Consider the following 26,675-nt stretch of genomic DNA (forward strand, 5'->3'; position numbering starts at 1 on the left):
ATGAGATGACCTTCTCATGGTAATTAATAGAAGCCCAGTTAGTTGCCACTAGGTTTGGGATGAGATTACCTTCTCCTGGTAATTAATAGAAGCCCAGTTAGTTGCCACTAGGTTTGGGATGAGATGACCTTCTCCTGGTAATTAATAGAAGCCCAGTTAGTTGTCATTAGGTTTGGGATGAGGAGGACTGTAACACTGAATCTAATTCACTCAGGATCTATTTATATTCTGGTGGCAGAGCCCGACAACACGTAGCGTGGTGCGGCGGAATGCGGCGCGGGTGGGGAGAACTAACGTGTGTGTGTGTGTGTTTGCAAGTCTGGTCTGGCCCACAGCCCATCCCTGAGGGAGAGGAGAAGACTGACGGAGGACTGTTCTAATTGGCTCGTCTTTCTCACTTCAGACAGCCAAGACTTTTCATCACGACGCGATCAGGTTCCAATTTTCTCATAACCCGCTCCACCCTCCTTCCTTCAGATCCAATAAACAAGCATCTTTAATAGAAGACGGGAATAGGAAAAATGCAAGTCAGCGGCTATTTAATCATCACTTTCAATTGGCTCCTGTGTGCAGTCAGAGGGAAATGTCTGGTCTGGAATAAGAGAGAATAAGAGAGGACGGAAGAGGAAACTGTTTATTTATAACCCAGGACCAGATCACCACCTAACAACAAAACAACACCAGAGTAGACCACATAAAGTAGAACATAGCAACAAGGGGCCAGCCAACCTGACCACCACAACAAGTCAACTCACATCTCAGGGCTACATTCAGAGAGAGAGATGATAGAGGAGACTGAAAGAGGACATGATCTCACCCAAAGGCTGCAGGGCAAAAGAGAGAGAGAAGAAGAAAGATAACACAGACTAGAAAACCTTCCCCAACAGCAAAGGTCACAGTTGTAACTTTTACTGTTGCGATGGTAACAGGACTCAACCCTGTCAAACAACAGTATATATCTAGAGGCAGGTTAGCTGAGGGCCTGTGAGCACCGAGCAGAGGAGGGTCAGAGTTCATCGTAATCTTAAGGGGGCACAGACAGCCAAGTAGGACAGCTCCCCTAGAGGCCTGGAGGCCATTCTGCACTTTGTGTTGCACTTGGACAGTTGAAAGTGGAGTGTTGGGACAACTCCTACAGGTGACAGTGGAGTGTTGGGACAACTCCTACAACCTGCAAAGAGAAAAGAAAGCGACAGCAGAAGATAAAGAGAGGGAGGGAAAGAGATGAGATCAATGGAGAGAGTGAAAGAAATGTGGCAATGGATAAAGAGTAGAATATAAAGAGTTGTAGAAGAACGGCATGAAACCAAGAGAGAGAAGGCTGACAGAGAAGGAGAGATGAAAAAAGGCGATATTGACATGGAGATATGTTGAGAGGAAGAGAGGAGTGTGAGAATTCAGAGAAGAGGTCAGGGAGTTGTTGATGTCGGTTTTGCTTTCTTCAGTTCCTGTACTCACGGCTCCCTGAAGGAAAAAACATAGACATTCACCCACAGAGTATATTTTACCCACCTCTTCCCTTCATCCCTCCCATAGTCATCAACCAACCCCCCCCCACACACACACACACCACACTTCTGTCTCTCCCCAGTGGAGGGGGGATGAGGCGGCAGCCCCCTGGAATACTCCTGCACAGTGAGAGGATCAATGCTGAGAGTAATACTACATGAGGAGGAGGGGACACTGTCTGAGCAGAGATTTTCACATGACTCAGGCTCCACACAACACCAGAATCCTCACCCTGTCTGCCTGTGTTCTTGTGTTCTTGTGTGTGTGTGTGCTTTAGGGTTTGGGTGAGAGTGTGTGAGAGACAGTGTGTGATGTGGATGTGTGTTTCTGCGTGTGTTTGTGTATGTGTGTGTGTGTGTGTTTGTACTTGTGTTTGTGTGTATGTATGAGCAACAGAGCGCGTGCGTAATGTGTGTACGTGCGTGTGTGTGTGTGTATGTCACACCTGCCACGGAGATGTGAGCAGCACCCGAGGGAGCCGGCAGCCAGTTACCATGGGGATATTGAAATGTGCACATCTTCAGGGTCATGTGGTCTAAAATAAGCCCTTTGCTGTTTGTGTTAACATTGTGGCATGATGACACAGACACAGTCTCCTGCCTCCCAGTCTCACTGTGGACAATGTTCACTGTTCTTAGAGATCAGAGGGACCACTAAGATGTTTGGCACCAGATAAAGCAAACTATCAGGCCCAGGGGTCAACGTGTGTGTGAGTGTGGTGGTGTGTGTTACCGCTATGATCGGCAATAAGGCTGACCCCTCGCTGTACTGCTGTATGAAGTGCTTATCTGCCATGGTGTTTGTGGAGCACCTTCCTCGTGTGAAAATCTCTCTCAGCCTCTGGAGCGTGGCACTGTCGATGGAGAAAAAGGGTTTAGTGCTGTGTGTGTGTGTGTGTGTGTGTGTGTGTGTGTGTGTGTGTGTGTGTGTGTGTGTGTGTGTGTGTGTGTGTGTGTGTGTGTGTGTGTAAGAGAGAGAGAGAGAGCAAGAGCGAGAGAGCAATGTGTGTCTGTCTGGTCTGGTTTTGGTCTGTCTGTTTGTGTGTGTGGCTGAGTGTGTGAGAGAGAAAGTCTGTGTGTGTGTTGGTGTGAATGCCAGTCAGTTGCTGAGAGGGCTGAGAGGGGTTAGCTGGGGGAGAAGGGGGATGGGGATGGGGGGTGGGGAAGGGGGTGAGGGGTGTGGGAGATGTGGGGTCTGGGTACTCACTGTAGGGGACACACTCGTACTGTATCTCCAGGTACTTGTAGGTCCCTGGGCAGGGGTCTGGGAACACATCGGACCCTGCCACCACCACACACTGGGTACGGTTATTACACCTGTCCCACAGAGAGAGAGGGAGAGAGATGAGAGAGAGAGAGAGAGAGAGAGAGAGAGAGAGAGAGAGAGAGAGAGAGAGAAAGAGCGAGAGAGAGAGAGAGAGAGAGAGAGAGAGAAGAGAGAGAGAGATAGAAAGAGTGAGCGAGAGAGAGAGAGACAGAGAGAAAGAACGAGAGAGAGAGAGATACATTGATAGAAAGAGCGAGAGAGAGAGAGAGAGAGAGAGAGATAGAAAGAGCGAGAGAGAGAGAGAGAGAGAGAGAGATAGAAAGAGCACGAGAGAGAGAGAGAGAGAGAGATAGAAAGAGCGAGAGAGAGAGAGGGAGAGAGGGAGAGAGAGAGAGACGGGAGAGAGAGAACATCAAAAGGAACACAAAATTCAACATAAAAATTAGGATCTGGCTAAAAAATACTTGAATCAGTCATAGAGCCCATTGCCCTTTATGGTTGTGCAGCCTGGAGTCCGCTCACCAACCAAGAATTCACAAAATGGGACAAACACCAAGTTGAGACTCTGCATGCAGAATTCTGCAAAAAATATAATCTGTGTACAACGTAAAACACCAAATAATGCAAGCAGAGCAGAATTAGGCCGATACACTCTAATGATCTAAATCCAGAAAAGAGCCGTTAAATTCTATAACCACCTAAAATGAAACAATTCCCAAACCTTCCATAACAAAGCCATCACCTACAGAGAGATGAACCTGGAGAAGAGTCCCCTAAGCAAGCTGGTCCTGACGCTCTGTTCACAAACACAAACACGCCCCACAAAGCCCCAGGACAGCAACACAATTAGACCCAACCAAATCATGAGAAAACAAAAATATAATTACTTGACACATTGGAAAGAATTAACAAAAAAACTAGAACGCTGTTGGACCCTAAACAGAGAGTACACAGTGGCAGAATACCTGACCACTGTGACTGACCCAAAATGAAGGAAAACTTGACTATGTACAGACTTTGCTATTGAGAAAGGCGGCCCACTGAAGGCAGACCTGGCTCTCAAGAGAAAGACTATGTGCTCACTGCCCACAAAATGAGGTGGAAACTGAGGTGCACTTCCTAACCTCCTGCCCAATGTATGACCATATTAGAGACACATATTTCCCTCAGATTACCTAGACCCACAAAGAATTTGAAAACAAATCCAATTTTAATAAAGTCCCATATCTACTGGGTGAAATACCACAGTGTGCCATCACAGCAGCAAGATTTGTGACCTGTTGCCACAAGAAAAGGGCAACCAGTGAAGCACACATACCATTGTAAATACAACCCATATTTATTTGTATTTATTTTCCCTTTTGTACTTTTTGCACATCATTACAACACTGTATAAATAAATAATATGACATTTGAGTGTAATGTTTACTGTTAATTTTGTATTGTTTATTTATATTTTGTTTATTATCTACTTCACTTGCTTTGGCAATGTAAACATATGTTTCCCATGCCAATAAAGCCCCTCAAGGATCCGCGCCTTTTGTAAATTTTCGCCTAGAATGACATACCCAAATCTAACTGCCTGTAGCTCAGGACCTGAAGCAAGGATATACATATTCTTGGTACCATTTGAAAGGAAACAGTTTGAAGTTTGTGGAAATGTGAAATGAATGTAGGAGAATATAACATTAGATCTGGTAAAAGATAATACAAAGAAAAATATATTTTTTTTGTACCATCATCTTTGAAATGCAAGAGAAAGGTAATAATGTATTATTCCAGCCCAGGTGCAATTTAGATTTTGGCCACTTTTGCAGCAGTGTATGTGCAAAGTTTTAGACTGATTCAATGAACCATTGCATTTCTGGTCTTTTTTGTTGTTGTCAACACTGCCCAAATGTGCCTAATTTGTTTATTAATAACTTTTCATGTTCAAAACTGTGCACTCTCCTCAAACAATAGCATGGTATTATTTCACTGTAATAGCTACTGTAAATTGGACAGTGCAGTTAGATTAACAATAATCTAAGCTTTCTGCCAATATCAGATATGTCTATGTCCTGGGAAATGTTCTTGTTACTTACAACCTCATGCTAATTGCATTAGCCTACGTTAGCTCAACCGTCCCGCGGGGGACCCACCGATCCTGTGGAAATTGAAATTGAATTGAAATTGAATTGAGAGTGAGAGAGAAACATGGGAACAGAGAACAAACTAGACAGAGGAGAGAGAAGAGAGTGATGAGAATAAAATGAATGAGGACATTGAGAGAATGACAGACGGGACAAAAGAGAAGAGGCAGATAAATGTCCTTGGGGCTAAAGATGGAGGGAACGGGTCGGAAGGGGGTCATTTCACACTAGACTAGATCATGTGACAGCTGGACCTGAGGGATGAGGCGATGGAGGGATGAGGGAGGAAGAGGGGGAAGAGTGCCGTAAGAGTCTCCCTCCCCCGAAGGCTTGTGAGTGTGAGCAATTAAAGGTGAGAGAATGGGTGGGGACTGGTGCTGCTAAGACAGACAGACAGACACACACACCCACACACACACACACACACACACACACACACACACACAGAAACGCACACAAGGCAGGGAAACATTCAATTGCACATAACACCATCATAATTTAAGCAGCTCAATGTATGCTCCCTCATACACTCACACTCCCAGCACACACACTTCCCTTTTCTGCATATAATCCCCCCTCCTCTGTCCTCCTCTATCCTCCTCTATCCTCCTCTATCAATCTCTGTCTTCTATCCTCTTCTATCGATCTCTGTCCTCCTCTATCCTCCTCTATCGATCTCTGTCCTCCTCTATCCTCCTCTATCGATCTCTGTCCTCCTCTATCCTCATCTATCCTCCTCTGTCTTCTATCCTCCTCTATCGTCCTTCTATCCTTCTCTCTCCTCCTCTGCCGTCCTCTATCCTCCTCTGTCCTCCTCTGTCTTTTATCCTCCTCTATCCACCTCTGTCCTCCTCTATCGTCCTTCTATCCTTCTCTGTCCTCCTCTGTCCTCCTCTATCCTCCTTTGTCCTCCTCTATGCTCCTCTGTCCTCCTCTGTCCTCTTCTATCCTCCTCTGTCCTTCTCTATCCTCATCTGTCCTCCTCTGTCCTCCTCTATCCTCCTCTGTCCTCCTTTGTCATCCTCTATCCTCCTCTGTCCTCCTCTATCCTCCTCTGTCCTTCTCTGTCCTCCTCTATCTTCATCTGTTCTCCTCTGTCCTCCTCTGTCCTCCTCTATCCTTCTCTGTCCTCCTCTATCCTTCTCTGTCCTCCTCTATCCTCCTCTGTCCTCCTCTATCCTTCTCTGTCCTCCTCTATCCTCCTCTATGCTCCTCTGTCCTCCTCTGTCCTCTTCTATCCTCCTCTGTCCTTCTCTATCCTCCTCTATCTTCATCTGTTCTCCTCTATCTTCATCTGTCCTCCTCTATCCTCCTCTATCCTCCTCTATCCTTCTCTGTCCTCCTCTATCCTCCTCTGTCCTCCTTTGTCATCCTCTATCCTCCTCTATCCTCCTCTGTCCTTCTCTGTCCTCCTCTATCTTCATCTGTTCTCCTCTATCCTCCTCTGTCCTCCTCTATCTTCATCTGTCCTCCTCTATCCTTCTCTGTCCTCCTCTATCCTTCTCTGTCCTCCTCTGTCCTCCTCTATCTTAATCTGTCCTCCTCTGTCCTCCTCTATCCTTCTCTGTCCTCCTCTATCCTCCTCTGTCCTCCTCTATCCAGCTTTAGCATTATTTCTCTCTTTCTGCTCTCTCTCTTGTTCATTCTACATTTCTCTCCACGTCACTGCTGCACTATCTTTATCTCCCCATCAGTGGTTCACTCTAGCCCGCTCCCTCCCTCCCTCCCTCCCTCCATCCCTACATCAATCCCCTTCAGATCTCTCCATCTCTTCATCCCTCCATCCCTACATCAATCCCCTTCAGATCTCTCCATCTCTCCATCCCTCCATCCCCACACCAATCCCCCTGTCCTCCTCCAGATCTGTCCATCTCTCTCTCCCTCTGTGCTTCCCTCCATCTCACCAGTAGCACCTTCTCCCTCCGTTACATGTGTGATGGATAGCAGGGAGAGGGCTGCCATAGATCAGCTCTATGAGGAGGCAGATGCTAAGCACTGCCAGAGTGCAGCTGCAGGCAGCCACACTACAAACACATATCTCACTACACACATACTGCATGCACTCGACTTTACACACTAACAGCACATAAGAAAAACAAGCAGGAAAAAGAAAGACACACCCACCCTGGGTGTCCTATGTCTTCTTATTTATCTTACACACACACACACACACACACACACACACACACACACACACACACACACACACACACCCACACACACACACACACACACACACACACCCCCCCCCCCACACACACACACACACACACACACACACACACACACACACACACACACACACACACACACACACACACACACACACACACACACACACACAGACCTATCCACCCAACCCTCCCACCTCCCCACACGTACCTCTGTGACATGATCTTGAAGGCGTCAGGCAGGTAACACTGCACGTTCTCCATTTGGAAGGGGTCAGCGTCACAGATCTTGTCGTCCGTGCGGCCGTAGTTGGCTGTCTCAATCATGATGACATCACTGCCAGGGCAGCGCAGCTCGATGGGGTATCCCTCGCACGCCAGCTCTCTACGCATCAGGCCGAAGGGCATCGCTGACCGACTCAGAGCTACAGCAGAGAGAGAAAGAGAGAGAGAGAAGGAGAGAGAGAGAGAGATAAAGTGTGTTATTGACAATGTAAGTGCATGGTATGAAATAGGAGGGAAATCATACAAACAAATGGCAGACATACCACTCTCTGTAGAATAACAGAAACAGCATAAAGCAAATGGCTAGGTAGAGAAAATGCTAGTCATCATGTACAGTAGCAGTGATTTGATTTGATTTGATTTGATTTGATTTAGCAGAAAGACAGGGCCTAAGAGCAGAATTTGTATTTTTACATAGCAGTTAGAATGTAACATAAACACAATGAGACCATCATCTCAATTCACAGAGGACACAACTAAAAACAGTGTAGCCAGCCTCATAGACAGAGAGTGCAAGTGGACGTTGGATCCTAAAAGAGCACTTCCAGACCAGACCTGCCTCCCAAATGGCACCCTATTCCCTATAGTACACACATTATTTTTAATAGGGAATAGGGTGCCATTTGAGACACACCCCAGCTCTCCCAATCATGATATTTACCCACTTTGAGAGGCAAACTGTTCAACGTTCTGGCTTGTTCCATTAACAGACTCCCACACACACAGCAAGCAGCTCAACCCCCACCACTCGGACACGCACGCGTCTGACGCACAGCTCTGAAATAGAATGTCTGCCTTCCAGCCGACGTCAACATTACACCTGAGTAGGGCTCACCTCCATACGGAGAGGGGGAATGAGGGAGGGAGATAAGAGAGAGGAGGAGGCAAGAAAATACATTGAACAGAGAAGAGAAGAGGGCCTAAGAGAGGGAGAGAGAATCTCACCCTAGCCTCAGGCAGGGCCTCTCTGTACGAGGGCTGGCAGGCCCCTAGGCTCCCTCCCCCCACCTGTGTCATCTGTTCGTTTGCAATTTGTACGCCCACTCCATGCAATCAGAAGACTGAGAGGGCAGCTAGGAGAGAGAGAGCTGGCACGGCGGACAGAGAGAGGGGGCAGCCAGGGTAGCGGGGGTTAATCGCTGTGCCAGGGCTGAGAGGGCAGCTAGGAGAGAGAGAGTTGGCACGGAGGACAGAGAGAGGGGGCAGCCAGGGTAGCCGGGGTTAATCGCTGTGCCAGGGCTGAGAGGGCAGCTAGGAGAGAGAGAGCTGGCGCGGCGGACAGAGAGAGGGGACAGCCAGGGTAGCGGGGGTTAATCGCTGTGCCAGGGCTGAGAGGGCAGCTAGGAGAGAGAGAGCTGGCGCGGTGGACAGAGAGAGGGGGCAGCCAGGGTAGCGGGGGTTAATCGCTGTGCCAGGGCTGAGAGGGCAGCTAGGAGAGAGAGAGAGCTGGCGCGGCGGACAGAGAGAGGGGGCAGCCAGGGTAGCGGGGGTTAATCGCTGTGCCAGGGCTGAGAGGGCAGCTAGGAGAGAGAGAGCTGGCGCGGCGGACAGAGAGAGGGGGCAGCCAGGGTAGCGGGGGTTAATCGCTGTGCCAGGGCTGAGAGGGCAGCTAGGAGAGAGAGAGCTGGCACGGCGGACAGCTGTGCCAGGGCTGAGAGGGGGCAGCCAGGGTAGCGGGGGTTAATCGCTGTTCCAGGGCAGCTAGGAGAGAGAGAGCTGGCTCAGCGGACAGAGAGAGGGGGCAGCCAGGGTAGCGGGGGTTAATCGCTGTGCCAGGGCTGAGAGGGCAGCTAGGAGAGAGAGAGCTGGCGCGGCGGACAGAGAGAGGGGGCAGCCAGGGTAGCGGGGGTTAATCGCTGTGCCAGGGCTGAGAGGGCAGCTAGGAGAGAGAGAGCTGGAGCGGCGGACAGAGAGAGGGGGCAGCCAGGGTAGCGGGGGTTAATCGCTGTGCCAGGGCTGAGAGGGCCACAGACATGCACAGAGAGACACTCTCCATCTACTCCATCTCTCTCTCCCTCTCCTCCATCCCCCTATCCATCTCTCTTCATCTGCACAAGTAGGCTTTCTAGTGGCCTCTGCAATCAGTCCTTCAACAAATTCAGTCCTACTCAGCTCACCACAAAATGGCTGCAGCCTTGGCATGTCCTCCACAAGGTCCAGTAGATAAGCTCCAAAAAAATACCATATTGTTAAATTTGGCATAGAAGAATGAAAATTGAGGTGCTTGTATAATTGTTCCGCATTGAACAAAACCTGATATAGTGCCATTCATCAAAGCCTTGGGCCTGCATGTTGCGCCCCCTATAGGTCAATGGTGAAAATGCACTTGTCTGCATTTCATTTTGGGTCGTTGGATCTATGTGGCCCTGCATTTGCTGTTTTCTCACCCAAATGAAAAAATCTTCACTTGAACATGATTGGTCAACTCTCCCAACCTTCCTCCATCAATGTATGTGAGTATTTGGGTTGCTGCAGTTCAGACTTGTGGCTCTCTAACCTTGCCCACTCTGAGAGCTGCAAAAACTTTAAATCAGTCACCAAAGATTGGGGATAAAATGCAAAAAGGCTAAAAAGCAAGAATGTGCTCAACCAGGCAGTTGATATGCCAGTAAAACTATAGAGTAGAATATGGTAAATAATTGTTTTATTAAAAATAATTATTTGGTGAAGAAAATGATTGAATTGATGTCAAAACACTATATTATGCAACATACATTGATTAAACAATATTTCATGCCCCCTGTGGTAAATTAATCAATATTCAGACTAAAGAACGCCTATAAAATAATGCCTTTAATTGTAATAAAAAACTGCACTCAAATTGTCACATATCTGAAATTGTAGTCTGAACATGTGGAAAACATGATGGAGAAATATGGATCATTTGAAATGTAAGAAAATCATTTTGGGGGACATTGTGCTATATACCACCCTGAAACGCATTCATTTAAATGTAATTCAATATTCATGTTTGGGGGACATTGTACTATATACCACCCTGAAACGCATTCATTTAAATGTAATTCAATATACATGTTTGGGGGACATTGTACTATATACCACCCAGAAACGCATTCATTTAAATGTAATTCAATATACATGTTTGGACACACAAAATGATCATCATTTGTTCAATCCTCATATAAAGTGATACTGTGAGATTCAGATGAACTCATGGATAAGATTTAAATTGTTTGTCTCTGTGTGACATATAAAGGAAGCTTGTGGTAGTTGTACGGGCCAATACGAACTAGTGTTCGCTCAACGACTGGAAGTCGACAGCTAGATACAGAACAAGAGATGTGCTTGTTTTGTGCTGGGGAACCCCGTATTAAATACTAAGCATGGCCTCCCCTCCCCTCATTGAAAGCTGGGTTTGTATCCTGCCCAATGCATTCACCAAGTAGCCAAGCCTATCCATTGGGGTGGCAGGGTACCCTAGTGATTAGAGCATTGGACTAGTAACCAAAAGGCTTCATGTTCAAATCCCCTAGCTGACAAGGTACAAATCTGTTGTTCTACCCCTGAACAGGCAGTTAACCCACTGTTCATAGGCCATCATTGAAAATAAGAATTTGTTCTTAACTTACTTGCCTAGTTAAATAAAGGTAAACATAAAAGGGTTTGATTGTGAGACTGCCTTGAAATAAATCTTAATCATCAAAGATTTTTTAAAGATCACATTTGGGAGCAGCAAAACAGTGAGCGGACATTCTCATGTGTCCATACGCCCATCATGAAATGAGAAATGTGATGATGCCGGTGACCCTCGTATTTAGAAACATTGTTTACCTGTAACATTTTCTTGTTAGGGGTTCAGGCAGCGAAGCTGCAAGAAAACATATTGTACTTGTTGGTTCCCCAGCAGTGAGCTCCCTTCTCCTACTCAAAGAGCTTAAGAGAGTTGTAGGGCTTCCCAGACACAGCCCATCTGTAAATAGCCCATCCAACTACCTACCTCATCCCCATATTGCTTTTATTTACTTTTTTTGCTATTTTGCACACCAGTATTTCTACTCGCACATCCTCATCTGCACATCTATCACTCCAGTGTTAATTTGCTAAATTGTAATTACTTTGCTACTATGTCCTATTTATTGCCTTACTCCATTTGCACACACTGTATATAGATGTTTCTATTGTGTTATTGACTGTACATTTTTTTATGTGTAACTCTGTGTTGTTGTTTTCTGTAGCACTGCTTTGCTTTATCTTGGCCAGGTTGCAGTTGTAAATGAGAACTTATTCTCAACTGGCCAACCTGGTTAAATAAAGGTGGAATAAATGCCTCACTATATTGTCTAAGCATGTCTCCCTCAATAAGTCTGTCTCATTCTACCTCTTGATGTTTCAATGGTGCCAAGGATAGTTCCAGTTTTTATATGCTCTGATGTTTGCCTCTCTATGACACACCAGGTCTGATTCCAGCAACATGTGCTGTTTGCTCTGTTTGGGTCCTTCCACTGCTACTACATCTTAACAAGGCAAAGGTCTGGAATTAATCCGAGCCGTGTTACAGCACTATAGCAGACTTTTAAAGATAATTTATGCTTGAGCCGTCATGCGTAGTGTTTCCTGTGAATTTGATCTCTGCTAACATCTGGGGAAATGCCTTTAAAAGGCTCATAGAGAGCAATAGTAATAGTGTCTTTTTGTAGGCACTAATGCAGGCTAACACTGTCATGACTCGCTGGACAAAGCTTATGGGGAAATTAATGTTTTTTTGGGTGGGATTCAGGATAAACGCTGAAAATAATGTATGTGGTAAACAAAGGCTTAGGAGATCTGATACGTGTTATTCTATGAGACAATCTTCATCAGCTTTTTGTGAATTTTGAAGCATTTATGTAATCAAAGCAAGCAAAAAGCTAACGATGTGCTAACATGTAAAAAGATAAAACTACACCTCAGGTCACGTACCTTTGACATCGAGCTAACCGGCTTAGCTTACCTTATCAGGCTTAGCTTACCTTATCATACTTAGCTTACCTTATCAGACTTAGCTTACCTTATCAGGCTTAGCTTACCTTATCAGACTTAGCTTACCTTATCAGACTTAGCTTACCTTATCAGGCTTAGCTTACCTTATCAGACTTAGCTTACCTTATCAGACTTAGCTTACCTTATCAGGCTTAGCTTACCTTATCAGACTTAGCTTACCTTATCAGACTTAGCTTACCTTATCAGGCTTAGCTTACCTTATCAGACTTAGCTTACCTTATCAGGCTTAGCTTACCTTATCAGACTTAGCTTACCTTATCAGACTTAGCTTACCTTATCAGACTTAGCTTAACTTATCAGACGGACCCAAAGTCTCCTCTAACTAACTAAGCTAACTAGCTTTTAGGCGGACTAGTGTAGCGTAGACTAGTTTGCAGGGTCGGCGTAGTGACGTGAAGATGCTTGCCACTAAAGCTGAAGTTCAAGTTCTCTGACAGTTAGCGACTCATTAGCAAGTGACTTATTTTGAGAACGTAAAGGCTTTATAATTCCTAACGGTCATGTTAACTGACTGTTATCATCTCATAGAACAAAACATAAGATATCCTAAGCCTGTGTTAACCTCAGACCTTATTCTCAGCATTTATCCCAAATAGGAATAGCAAGGTAGAAAATTATCATTATTTTCAGTTATTTAGGGCTACAAGCTGGCAAGTGCTATTGTCGACTGTCTAGCGCGCTGCGCTATAACTCCACATGGGTTGAATCCCGGGAAAGTCCCATTGCCCATTCACCCATTCCTCTTTTCATATATTTTATTAATGTAAGACAAAACACACAAGCTTTGTATTTAACACACCACTTTGAAAGTGAGAGTATCAACATTTCACTGGGGTTTCTCATGGATTGTCATCATTGTTGAGATTGTTGCATTTTTGTGACTACATCAGGTTTTGTTGCGTGCGAATTTCAATGCTTCTACACCAAAGTTAATCATTTTGCAGCTTACCTAGTGGACTAACAGTCAGAGCTCAGAGGCAGAGGGACGAGTTGGCAGGGGAGCTCTCCCTGGTGATGAATGACAGCCAGTACATATGAGTGGAGCTTTCCACTGCCAGCTAGACAGATAACTGCTGTCCATGGTGCTGAAGGAGTATGACGAGAATACATCTATAGAAATGCATTTGGAGAGCAATAACCATTGGAGTCTGGCTATGGTTTGTTCTACATCAGACAGACTAGAATAACCAATGGAACTAGCAATGCATTGCGCTACATCAGAGTGACTGCAAAGTCTATGGGAGGGAACAGTCCATGGTACTGAAAACAGAATGATAGGTAGTGATAGGCTCTTTACGACCTTGAATCAACAGAGGGAACATTTTACACATTAAGTCTGCCCCTTTCTTTGATCGGTGCCATTTTCTCAGTTTACCTCAGAGTCAAATCTCCAACCAACCAGATTTGACAAGAGAACTTCAAAAAGCTGCTGCTCTCCTCACCTCCTCACCTACTTAGCCCCCTGACCAGACTGTATTAGCAGTTGAGAAAGGCAGGATGCTGAAAAGCTGGGTTCTATGCTGGCTTATTGATATAATTAATTAAAATGAATGAAAAATGACTGAATAAAGCATATAAACAGGCTGTATTAGAGACTAGACTAGGAGGCACTGTCTCTTCTCTCTTCTCTCAGTGCTGGAACACACAGAACAGAACAGGCCTGTTTTCCTTGGCAGTTGATGATGAGGCTCTGGGTGAATTAGACTTCAGTCTATCCATTCAGGAAATGTGCCCGTAAGGGTCAACGTCAATGTCAGTCATTTCCAGAGATGCTGTGTAGCTGCAGCTACATGACTCACTGCATTGAGACTAGCTCATATTTCTAAACGTCACTCATTCATGCAGCTGCATTACTTGGGTAATGTTGTGTCAGTGTGTAACTAAGGACATTAAGGCTGAATAGCCAGATCAAATTTATTTAAAATCCTTTATGCCTCACCAGCATAATATTTCTTCGTAACGGCCTTATAAAAACACAACCAGACAAAGACGGCAAAAACACATTCATATTAGGAACACAGATGTTTCACACTCTCTCGCTCTCTCCCTCGCTCTCTCACAAACATTCTAATAAATGCATGCATAGTCGCCCACGCACACACACACACAGACAGAGACACATGCACACGCAAACAAACAAACACACACACACACACACACCCACACTCACACACACACACACAAACACACACACACACACACACACACACACACACACACACACACACACACACACACACACACACACACACACACACACACACACACACACACACACACACACACACACACACACAAACACACACACACACACACACACACACACAGTGCGGGGTATCTGTACTTTACTTTACTATTTATATTCTGCACAAATGTTACTTTTACTTCACTACATTCCTAAAGAAAATATATTTTTACTCCATACATTTTCCCTGACACCCAAAAGTACTCGTTACATTTTGAATGCTTAGCAGAACAGGAAAATGGTCGAATTCACACATTTATCAAGAGAACATCCCCGGTCATGCCTACTGCTTCTGATTTGGCAGACTCACTAAACACAAATGCTTCATATGTAAATGATGTCTGAGTGTTGAAGCCCCTGAACATCCGTAAATAAAAAGAACAGAAAATCGTTCCGCCTGGCTTGCCTAATATACAGAATTAGAAATTATTTATACTTTTACTTTTGATACTTATGTATATTTGAGCAATTACATTTACATTTGATTCTTAAGTAAATTTAAAACCAAATACTGTTAGACTTTTACTCAAGTAGTATTTTACTGAGTGACTTTCACTTTTACATTTACTATAAAAAATCTTTTTTACAATCGCTAGGACCCATTTCTCAATACTTAAGTCACTTTTTCAAAACTCTTCACACAGTTCTCCTAACCAACTTTCAGCTTGGCACAGCAGTTCATTTCATATCCAAAATGAACTCAAACCACCAAAACACATGTCTCAAATCAACTCATTCTTCCATAACAGTAGCAAAGGTTGTCACCCAACAAGCACACTTTGTCACTCATAAAACAATGACCTTAAAAACACTAACAACAGGTAGCATTACACAATGTTTTCGTTAGTTAAGTTTCTTTCCAAAACAAGAATGACACCTCTCTACGGTTTAGAATTCACTGCAGTTTATGTTACAGGAATGAATCAGACATGATGCAATATGCTTCAATATGTTTTCTGGCATTTTCTGGCATTGAGTGATTCCAAAATATAATAATTTGTATATACACCATCTACCGATACAGATACAGTAGCAATGATAGTCAACCCTGTCTTCTGCATTTGGCCACAGGTTCTCATCCACATCACATCTTATGTCATCTTGGGCAACACCTAGGAAATAATATTTTGGCATGCCTGGTCCATCCCTGGCAGTCTCTGCAGATATGTCCAGGCATCCAGCAGTCATTGCGTCCAGGAGGGACATTTGATCATGTGGATGGATGGTGGTCATAAACCTTCCACCTTCATGAGGAAAATAACAGTGGAGTGGAGAGTAAGACGATAATCATGATTTATTACATGATCAATTATAGTGGCCCTAATCTCATCTGAGACTACAGCTCTTGATATTTCTCTCAGTCTTCTTCCACCATGCATACGTACTCCTCTCCCTCTCCCTCTCCCAGCCACTCTTCTTCCTCTGTCAGCCACTTCTCTATCTCTGGCTGGGTCCATGTTTACAGTGCAGTACAGTATTATTCCTAAGAAGTCCCCTTTTGTATAGATGGTATTGAAATTGAAAGACTAACACCTGGGTAGGTGTTCAGCTACAATGGGAATCAGCTGTGGTTGGTCTAATTGTTTTGATAGTATTTCATTTTTTAGATTTGGAATATATTTCAATACTGTATTAATTAAGAAATGTAGCAAATTGCTGTCTTATTAAATGTTGTGTTATGTTAGGCTTTTAACTTAAGTTTAACAGTTTTGAAAAGAGTATGTAAACATGTGCAAATTGGCCTGTAGGTACTTAGAGTTTTGGTGGTGGTTGTGTGAGCAAAGAATTAATGACATTTGAAATATGTAGTCATTGAATGCATTTTGTGCCAAAGCAATGAAAAATGATCCACAGTTTAGCCCACATAGACTGCTGTTGTGTTTACTGTGTGAAGAGTTTTGAAAAAGTGACCTAAGTATTGAGAAATGGGCCTAGCGATTTAAAAAATCTATAATATAACTTTACTTTTACTCAAGTATGACAATGGAAATTGGGTACTTTTTCCACCACTACACACACACACACACACACACACACACACACACACAGTAACCCCCCCCCCCCCACACACACACACACACACACACTGTAAACCCCCCCACACACACACACATCTGACACAGTAGGATGAGTGTATAGTTCAGTATAGGATCCCTGTGGTGTAAGTACACATCTCCATACAGCTGGCCAGTGATTAGATCATTACACGGTGGTGATCAGGAGAACTGAGCCAGACCGCAGGAGTCCAGACCCCATTCCCCTCATCACACTGTACACATTATACAGAACAGAATGGAAACGGGGCAGTAAACCACACTGGGTGGCCACATCAAATATATATATAGAAACATAAAAACGTTCATATTCTACCAAAAAAAACACACTACAACTTCCTGTTCCGTATCCTCTCTTATCCTGTCTGTTTCTGTCATAGCGTCATTCTGATTGAGAGTTTGACTTGCTAAGATCAGGGTGAATTCCATTTGAACTCAATAAAGAAGTCAATAAAGAAGACGGGTTTAAATTACATTCTTAGATTGAACATTTTATTTTATTTGGGGCTATTTCAGTTCATGAATTGGAATGGAATGGAATGGACCACCCCACAACCCTGATACATACAGTAAAGTAGTTTAGTAGTCGTTCAATAGACCTTTGATTATGTGGAAATGTGATTAAAAAGACGACGGAGAGCAGATTTTATCACCGAGTGTGTGTGCATGCATGCGTGTGCGTGTGTGTGTGCATGCATGCGTGTGTGTGTGTGTCTGGGAATGTGTAAATATGTGGTTCTTCTGGGGGTTTGATGTGATAAGCCAGCCTGCTACAGGCTACATGTGTCCTTCACTCTGCAGGAATCCATCGATGTTTCTGGGCCTCTTCAGCCAAACACACAGTCACTTATCTCTTTCTGTAGGCACAGTTATACTATTTGAATTGGAGCGTCTCTCACAGCAACCACGTAACAAAGGTTGGATTAAAAACATTGCTACACTACAGAGTGTGAGCAATGACTTACATAGTCTAATGTGCACTCACACACAATGAGTGTACAGTTAACAGGCTGGTGGAGGAGAGTAGTATTTACGTTAAAGTCCATTATCCACATATATTAAGAAAATACATACAGTATAGCTGACAAAACAACATGTTAGTACAGAACAATGTACAAAGAAAACACACTTAAATACACACAAAAGTACCCTTGACCTTCCAAATATGCACGCACACACACACACACACACACACACCAGGCGGGTGAGGGAGGTGTCATGCCAGTCCAGGGCGGCTGGTGTTAGTAAGGATCAGACTGGTGGCTCCATAATGGGACCAACATACTAATGAAGAGTGGAGGAGAGAGAGAGAGACAAGTCTGATTGGATTTGACTCATTATCCGAACAGTGTAATTAAAGCCTGGGGGGGCAGAGGGCAGAGGGACACTATAGGTCTCTCAGATAATAACACAGACACAGTGACTCAGACGCTGACACTGCAAAAACACAGACACACAAGGCCTTGGACAGATGGAAGGGCAGGCAGATAGACAAGGAGAGATTTAATCAAACTTAGAGATCTAAACAAACTGGAAAATATAACACTTTCTGACTTTATCTACATTTACATTTCAGTAATTTAGCAGATGCTCTTATCCAGAGCGACTTACAGTAGGGTAGTGAGTGCATACATGTTGGTACTTTTTTTAGTCTTTCACATTTTGGTACTACACATTTTGGTACTACAAATTTTGGTACTACACATTTTGGTACTACACATTTTGGTACTACACATGAGACTCTTCAAAGTCAAACATTTGGGAATCCAATTGAAAGCAGCTTTATTTTGACCTTGGGTGTGACGCCACTGACAGACAGTCTGTCTATGTTCCTTTTTTGGGACTGATTCAGGGTGAATGGCCTTCCAGGCAGACACTGGACAGACACTGGACAGACGCTGTCCAGTGTCTGACGCTGTGATGGTGTTTGTGTGTGTCTCAGTGTCTGCCATTGAGCCTCTTTAGGAGCCTCCCAGGCCCCAAGGCTGACTGTCTGGCTGGCAGGGCCGCCATGTGATAAGTCTCTCTCAGCCCGTCTGTCTGTCTGTCTGTCTGTCCGTCTGTTTGGGCCTCCATGTGATCAGCCTCTCTCAGCCCGTCTAGCTGTTCCAGCGGTCATCATCTCCTAATCACCCTGCTGCTCATTAGTGTTAGCACTGTAGCCTAGCGTATTAGCTAGTATAATATGGTAGAGTAGCTAGCGCCTAGTTAGCATTAGAACTGTAGCTTAGAGCTAATCTAGTTAGCATAATATTGCAGCCTAGACTAGAGTCTTAGTTAGCATTATCACTGTAGCCTAGAGCTAATCTAGTTAGCATAATACTGCAGCCTAGACTAGAGCCTTAGTTAGCATTGACACTGTAGTCTAGCCTTTCAGTTTTTCTAGATTAGCCTCGGCCTAAAGTCTCTCATGACTTCTAGGTCAGATCCTCCAGGTGAGGCTGTGTGTTACAGTCATTGATTAGAGGAGACAACTCTTAACATGGAAAGTGGGTGATCTTCCTTTCTTTAAATACATAATCTTTGTTAGCACATTAGCATAGTGCCTGAGCAGAACTAGTTAGCGCAACGGGCCTGACAAGCGTGGCCCGTCACCACAGAAGAGCTCAGGCACAACGGCCACAGCTGTCACATCCAGCCAGCGCTCAACCAGAGGAGTAGGAAGCTGGGAGGACCGCAGGGCGACATGTAAACCTCGCTCCAGAGCCAGGCCGAGACAGGACAGGACAAGACAGGACGAGATCAGACAGGACGAGACGAGACAGGATGAGATGAGACAGGACGAGACAGGATGAGATGAGACCAGACTGAATGGGGAGTCACCAGTCATGCCATGGGGTCAAAACACAAAGCAGCGCAAAATGACACACATCCACTCTGAGCAAACCTAGTCAAACCTAGAGAGAGAGAGAGAAACCAACACGAAGAATGTAACAACAATGGACCTTTATAGGCTGTAAAGACACAAGGTCAGAGAAACAAAGTAAAGGAGAAGAAAGACAAACATTCTCCCTTAACTGGGAAGAGTCATATTCCTGAGCCTCTCCCCTCATCACAGCCTTTCTTTCAATGACTGCAGCGCCCCAACACTCCAACTGAACCCAATTACAGCACACACCAGAACATTACATCACCCAAAGAGATGAAAACACACACATAGACACGCACACGGACACACACGGGCACACCTGCAAGACACACACACACACACACATATTCACACATGCACACATGCAAACACACGTATAGACATGCACGCCTACACTAACGCACACATACACATATACACACACACTACTGCACATCCTCCACCCCTAGCAGCCCCCTCACGGCGTACACACACACTCCAGCTAGGGACCCAGCTCACATCCAGCTCCACTCTCCAGCTAGGAACCTGACTCCAGCTCACATCCAGCCCACTGTTATACTAGCGGGGTCTGGTCACACACACACACACAAACACACACACACACACACACACACACACACACACACACACACACACACACACACACACACACACACACACACACACACACACACACACACACTGGGACTTTTTTAAAGAGAGAAGTAGAGGCAAGACAGGACGTGCTCAAACTGTCAATTTCACGTCACAGCCAGCCCTGGTACCACAGCCTAATTATGCAGTAAAACAGCCACAGCAGGCGAAACAGCACCGGTCGGACCCAAAATAAAACGCAGACAGCCCAACAGAAACAGAACAGAGCAGGAGACTATCCTTATCTTCCCCAGGGATGGGAGCTGTGCTACAGGCATAACACAACACTATACAGTAGACACTGACTCAGACTGAGACCCAGATTCAGATAAATATAGCAGAGCTGGAGAACCCAAGGTAGAGGAGGGAAGGAAGGACTGAGGCACTGAGGAGAGACATTTTACATTTACATTTTAGTAATTTACCAGAAGCTCTTATACAGAGCGACTTACAGTAGTGAATGCATACATTTTAATAGTTTTTTCGTACTGGTCCCCCGTGGAATAGAGAGAAAAGAGGAGAAAAAGAGAGACTGTCTAAAGGGCTATAGACAGAGAAAGAGTGGGTGGGGAGAGACAGACAGAGAGAGTGGAAGAGAGAGAAAGAGAGAGATGGAGGGGGAGAGAGTGGTGGAAAAGAGACAGAGAGAGACAGATAGAAGGAGAGAGAGTGAGATAGACAGAGAGAGAGAGACAAAGAGAGAGATCTTCAGAGAGAAAGACAGAGAGAGAGAGAAAGACAGAGAGAGAGAGAGAGAGAGAGAGAGAGAGAGAGAGAAAGCCTTATTGGAGACCAACTGTTAGTAAGATGAGTGTTTGGAAGAGAAGCGAGTGTCATCCAGAGGCCTGTTAGGAGGGATGAGTGTCAAGCCCTGCCACTGCATTAGACACTTCATTAACCTTGTTGTACGCTGATCCACAGCCCTGACTGTGTGTGTGCTTGTGTGTGTGTGTGTGTGTGTGTGTGTGTGTGTGTGTGTGTGTGTGTGTGTGTGTGTGTGTGTGTGTGTGTGTGTGTGTGTGTGTGTGTGTGTGTGCGTGCGTTGGTCTATTTCTGTGCTTACAGTTTGGGAAGCTATGAAAACCGAGATGATTCATTCTCCTCTTTGTGTCTTACTAGATGTTATTTAGTATATTATACATATACTGTACATCTCCTTCTGTCCTACCACTTTTCCTCTTCCATAGTATCCCTCCATCCACAGCCCAATGTGATCCATCTCTCTAAATGTGTCCTCCCCTTCCTCTACACGTGACCCTTACCCAGTCCCTCTCGCTTTCTTTTCTCCTTCAAGTTCTGACCCTTCACCCTCAGTCTTCTCTACCCTGAGTCTTCCCTATCCTCAGTCTCCCCAGTCTACCCTTAGTCTCCCCTATCGTGTCTCCCCTACCATCAGTCTCCCCTACCTTTAGCCTCCACTATCCTCAGTCTCTCCTATCCTCAGTCCCCCCTACTCGCAGTCTCCTTCAAACATGCAAACACAGAGGGCACCAACACACATGCACACACACACACACACACGCAAACCCACACGCACACATAAAAACACACACACACAAGCACGCACACACATGTGCAAACTCTAACCCTATTTTCTCTAACCCCAAAACCTATCCCTAACCCGTAACCTAAGCATAAACCTAACCCTAACCATTAACCTAACTCCTAACCCTAAAACTAACCTTAACCTTAACACAAAAGCCTAAACCTTTAAGCCTAAAATAGCATTTGAACAAATTCATGATATTAAAAAATCCAGACTTTTCAAAATGGTTATTGTTCTCCTTATTTTCCTACACACACGCACACCCCACCCAGCCCGACAGCATGCTCTCAATTGTGCATCTGTAAAAGTTTGTGAGGGTTTCAGGTGACAAGCCACATTTCTTCAGCCTCCTGAGGTTGAAGAGATGCTGTTGCGCCTTCTTCATCACACTGTCTGTGTGGGTGGACCATTTCAGTTTGTCCGTGATGTGTACACCGAGGAACTTAAAACTTTCCACCTTCTCCACTGCTGTCCCGTCGATTTGGATAGGGGGGTGAACAGCATTCTTACATAGGTATTCCTCTTGTCCAGGTGGGATAGAGCAGTGCGATGGTGATTGCATTGTCTGTGGACCTATTGGAACAGTAAGCAAATTGAAGTGGGTCTAGGGTAACAGGTAAGGTGGAGGTGATATAATCCTTGATAGTCCTTGTCAAGGGTACATCCTTTTTGAGTTTCTGCCAATAGGAAGGGAGGAGCAAAATGGAATCAGTTCAGATTCGCTGGGTGGTTGGGACAAAGGATCTACTTCGGGAAAGTCGTATACCTGGTCGTAGTGATGATAAGTTGACGTCGCTCTGATATCCAGTTGTTCTTCCCGGCTGTACACTACCAGTCAAAAGACTTAGAACACCTACTAATTCAAGGGTTTTCATTATTTTTACAATTTTCTACATTGTAAAATAATAGTGAAGACATCAAAACTATGAAATAACACATATGGAATCATGTAGTAACTAAAAAAGTGTTAAACAAATCATAATATATTTTTAATTTGAGATTCTTCAAATAGCCACCCTTGCCTTGATGACAGCTTTGCACACTCTTGGCATTCTCTCAAAGGGCTGCAAGAGGTAGTCACCTGGAATGCATTTCAATTAACAAGTGTGCCTTCTTAAAAGTTATTTTGTGGAATTTCATTCCTTCTTAATGTGTTTGAGTCAATTGTGTTGTGACAAGGCAGTGGTGGTATACAGAAGATTTGGTAAATCCATATTATGGCAAGAAGAGCTCAAATAAGCAAAGAGAAACGACAGTCCATCATTACTTTAAGACATGAAGGTCCGTCAATACGGAAAATGTCAAGTGAAGTGGCAAAAACCATCAAGCGCTATGATGAAACTGGCTCTCATGAGGACCGCCATAGGAATGGAAGACCCAGAGTTACCTCTGCTGCAGAGAATAAGTTCATTAGAGTTACCAACCTCAGACATTGCAGCCCAAATAAATGCTTCAGAGTTCAAGTAACAGACACATCTCAACATCAACAGTTCACAGGAGACTGTGTGAATCAAGCCTTCAGGTTTGAATTGCTGCAAAGAAACTACAACTAAAGTACACCAATAATAAGAAGAGACTTGCTTGGACCAAGATACATGAGCAATGGACATTAGACTGGTGGAAATTTGTCCTTAGGTCTGGAGTACAAATGTGAGATTTTTGGTTCCAACCGCCATGTCTTTTTTGAGACGGGGTAGTGGGTGAACGGATGATCTCCGCATGTGTATTTACCACCGTAATGCATGGAGGAGGTGTTATGGTGTAGGTGACACTGTCTGTGATTTAGAATTCAAGGCATGCTTAACCAGCATGGCTAACCACAGCATTCTACAGTGATTCTGCAATGATGGCCTAGGAACAGTGGGTTAACTGCCTTGTTCAGAGGCAGAACGTCAGATTTTTACCTTGTCAGCTTGGGGACTTGATCTTGCAACTTTTCGGTTACTAGTCCAAAGCTCTAACCACTAAGCTACCTGCCCCTCCGCATATGTGGGAACTACTTCAAGACTGTTGGAAAATCATTCCAGGTGAAGCTGGTTGAGAGACTGCCAAGTGTGCAAAGCTGTCATCAAGGCAATCGGTGGCTAGTAGAAGAATCTCAAATATTTGTTTAACACTTTTTTGGTTACTACATGATTCCATATGTGTTATTTCATAGTTTTGATGTCTTCACTATTATTCTACAATGTAGAAAATAGTAAAAATAAAGAAAAACCCTTGAATGAGTAGGTATTCTAAAACCTTTCACGGGTAGTGTATGTAATAACACTTAAGATTTTCTGGGCTTACAATGTAAGAAATAATACATACAAAAACAAAGTACTTTAAAGTTTCTTAAGGACTAGAAGCAAGGCGGCCCTCTCTGTCGACGCCATCTTTATTTCACACCAGTTCACAGGAACATAGTCCCCTGTCCCCAGCGTAATTTACTTACAAACCACACAGACACACACACACACACTGGAGCAGGGACATGAGAGCGGCCAGCGCCATCTTCAAAGAGCGATTTGAAAGAACACACCTCCGCCGGCCCAGCGTCTCCCCCTCCCTCACCACTCTGCCCCCACCTCCCAATATATGTTCAAAGGCCATCCATTAACCTTTCACTCACACAGTCTCTCTGTGATCTACTGCTCTCAGCCAAGGGCTTTGAAGAGCGCAGGACCACCACCAGGGAGAGAGAGAGGGAGGAGGGACAGGGGGAGAGGGTAGATAGAGGAAGGAGGGACAGAGGGAGAGGGTAGATAGAGGGAGAAGGGATGGAAGGAGGGGGTAGATCGAGGGACGGGGGACAGAGGGAGAGGGTAGATAGAGGGAGAAGGGATGGAAGGAGGGGGTAGATAGAGGGAGGAGGGACAGAGGGAGAGGGTAGATAGAGGGAGAAGGGATGGAAGGAGGGGGTAGATAGAGGGAGGAGCACAGAGGGAGAGGGTAGATAGAGGGAGAAGGGATGGAAGGAGGGGGTAGATAGAGGGAGGAGGGATGGAAGGAGGGGGTAGATAGAGGGAGGAGGGATGGAAGGACGGGGTAGAGAGAGCCAGAGGTAGTAAAAAAGGAGGTGCATAGAGGACTAGAAAAGAGAGAAGACTAGAGTAGAGGTAAGACTAGATTAGAGGGAGGGGCAGACGAAAGGAGAGGAAGGTGCAGACTGAAGAGAACGGAGAGAGGGAGAAGGAAGCGGAAGGGGGCATAGTAGGATCTGGCTAAAAATACTGGAATCAGTTACAGAGCCCATTGCCCTTTATGGTTAATTTTGCACGCCCAATTTTTCAGTTTTTGATTTGTTAAAAAAGTTTGAAATATCCAATAAATGTCGTTCCACTTCATGATTGTGTCCCACTTGTTGTTGATTCTTCACAAAAAATACAGTTTTATATCTTTATGTTTGAAGCCTGAAATGTGGCAAAAGGTCGCAAAGTTCAAGGGGGCCGAATACTTTCGCAAGGCACTGTATTTCCTTCCGATTACACAAACCCACAAAGAATTCTAAAACAAATCCAATTTTGATAAACTCCCATATCTATTTAGTGAAATACCACAGCATGCATCACAACACCATTACAAATACAACCCATATTTATGTTTACTTATTTTCCCTTTTGTACTTTAACTATTTGCACATAATATGATATTTGTAATGTCTTTATTCTTTTGGAACTTTTGTGAGTGTAATGTTTACTGTTCATTTGTATTGTTTCCTTCACTTATGTATATTATCTAGTTCACTTGCTTTAGCAATGTTAACATATGTTTCCCATGACAATAAAGCCCTTCAATTGAATTGAATAGAATAGGCGGAGTGGAGGGGAGAGGACAGGAGAAGGGGTAGCTGTGGTAGCTGAGAGTGGAAGTCACGAAGCAGGGAGAGGGGGATGAGGGGATAGGGGAGAGAGAGACAGCGAGAGATTGGAGTGAAGAGAGCAAGCAGAGAGATCGGATGAAAATGAGAGAGGAGGGTTGGAGAACAGAGCACTAGTATGAAGCAGAGAGATCGGATGAAAATGAGAGAGGAGGGTTGGAGAACAGAGCACTAGTATGAAGCAGAGAGATCGGATGAAAATGAGAGAGGAGGGTTGGAGAACAGAACACTAGTAAGAAGCAGAGATCGTAACAAGATAGAAAAAGGGAGGCGGGAGGGGAGGAAAGGGAGAAACAGCAGGATCAACAGGAGATGATGGTTGGTCTCCCCATGAGATCTATCACAAAAACACTACATACCAGCCCATTACCATAAATATATAGATCCTACAGATCTCAGCTCTAAAGAAAGGGAAATAGATGGAACCATGGGCAGCAGGCAGCCCAGCGGTTGGGCCAGAAACCGAAAAGTCACTGGTTTGAGTCCCCTAACCGACTATGTGAAGAATCTGTGGATGTGCCCATGAGCAAGGCTGTAAGTCTCTCTGGATAAGAGCATGTACAAAGGGAGTGAAGGGAGGGAGGAAAAGGGGAAGAGGAAGATGTGTGCAGTAAGGGACTGGAGGCCTTTCCACAGACTGATCTGAGAGCAAACGCTTCCACCAGTCAGCTGGGGCTGGGCCGCATCCAGACGGATGGGACTCGCACACACACACGCACGCACGCTAACGGCCTGGTAATGGCCCACGCCGCCACCAGCGACACACACACACACACACACACAGTGCCCCGCCTCACAGTGCGGTAGCTAAATCTGCACTGGGTGTCTGGGCTTCATCCTGTGTATGTAGTGCAGCTGCCTGCGATGGGAAGTGATGCTTTCCTGCCACATTAACCAGGCCTAATGGGCTTTCAGAACACAACACGGCTCATTCTCGGCTGTACATTTGTAACTAGTGGTGTGTGGAATCAGCAGGACAGGGTAGGCATGTCAATATGTTGAGACTGGGACAGGGAGTGTGTGTATGACTGTTGGTTTGGGTGTGTTTTAGTGTTGGTTACTTTATTTCTGCTCACAATAAATATATTTTTGGTACTGCTGACCA

General features: G+C 44.9%; 1 protein-coding gene across 1 annotated transcript in view; it reads right to left on the reverse strand.

Moving 5' to 3' along the window:
• The window catches only part of LOC139421541 (adhesion G protein-coupled receptor L1-like), a 229,758-nt gene that overhangs the window by 63,452 nt on the left and 139,631 nt on the right, over positions 1–26,675 (reverse strand). The window contains exons 4-5 of the mRNA XM_071172541.1: positions 7,290–7,503; positions 2,716–2,825 (exon numbers count right to left, since the gene is read on the reverse strand). Of these exons, the coding sequence (XP_071028642.1) occupies positions 2,716–2,825; positions 7,290–7,503 (324 nt within the window). The remainder of the gene's footprint in view (positions 1–2,715; positions 2,826–7,289; positions 7,504–26,675) is intronic.

This window comes from Oncorhynchus clarkii, chromosome 12 (genome assembly GCF_045791955.1).
Source record: "Oncorhynchus clarkii lewisi isolate Uvic-CL-2024 chromosome 12, UVic_Ocla_1.0, whole genome shotgun sequence".
Lineage (NCBI taxonomy): Eukaryota > Metazoa > Chordata > Actinopteri > Salmoniformes > Salmonidae > Oncorhynchus > Oncorhynchus clarkii.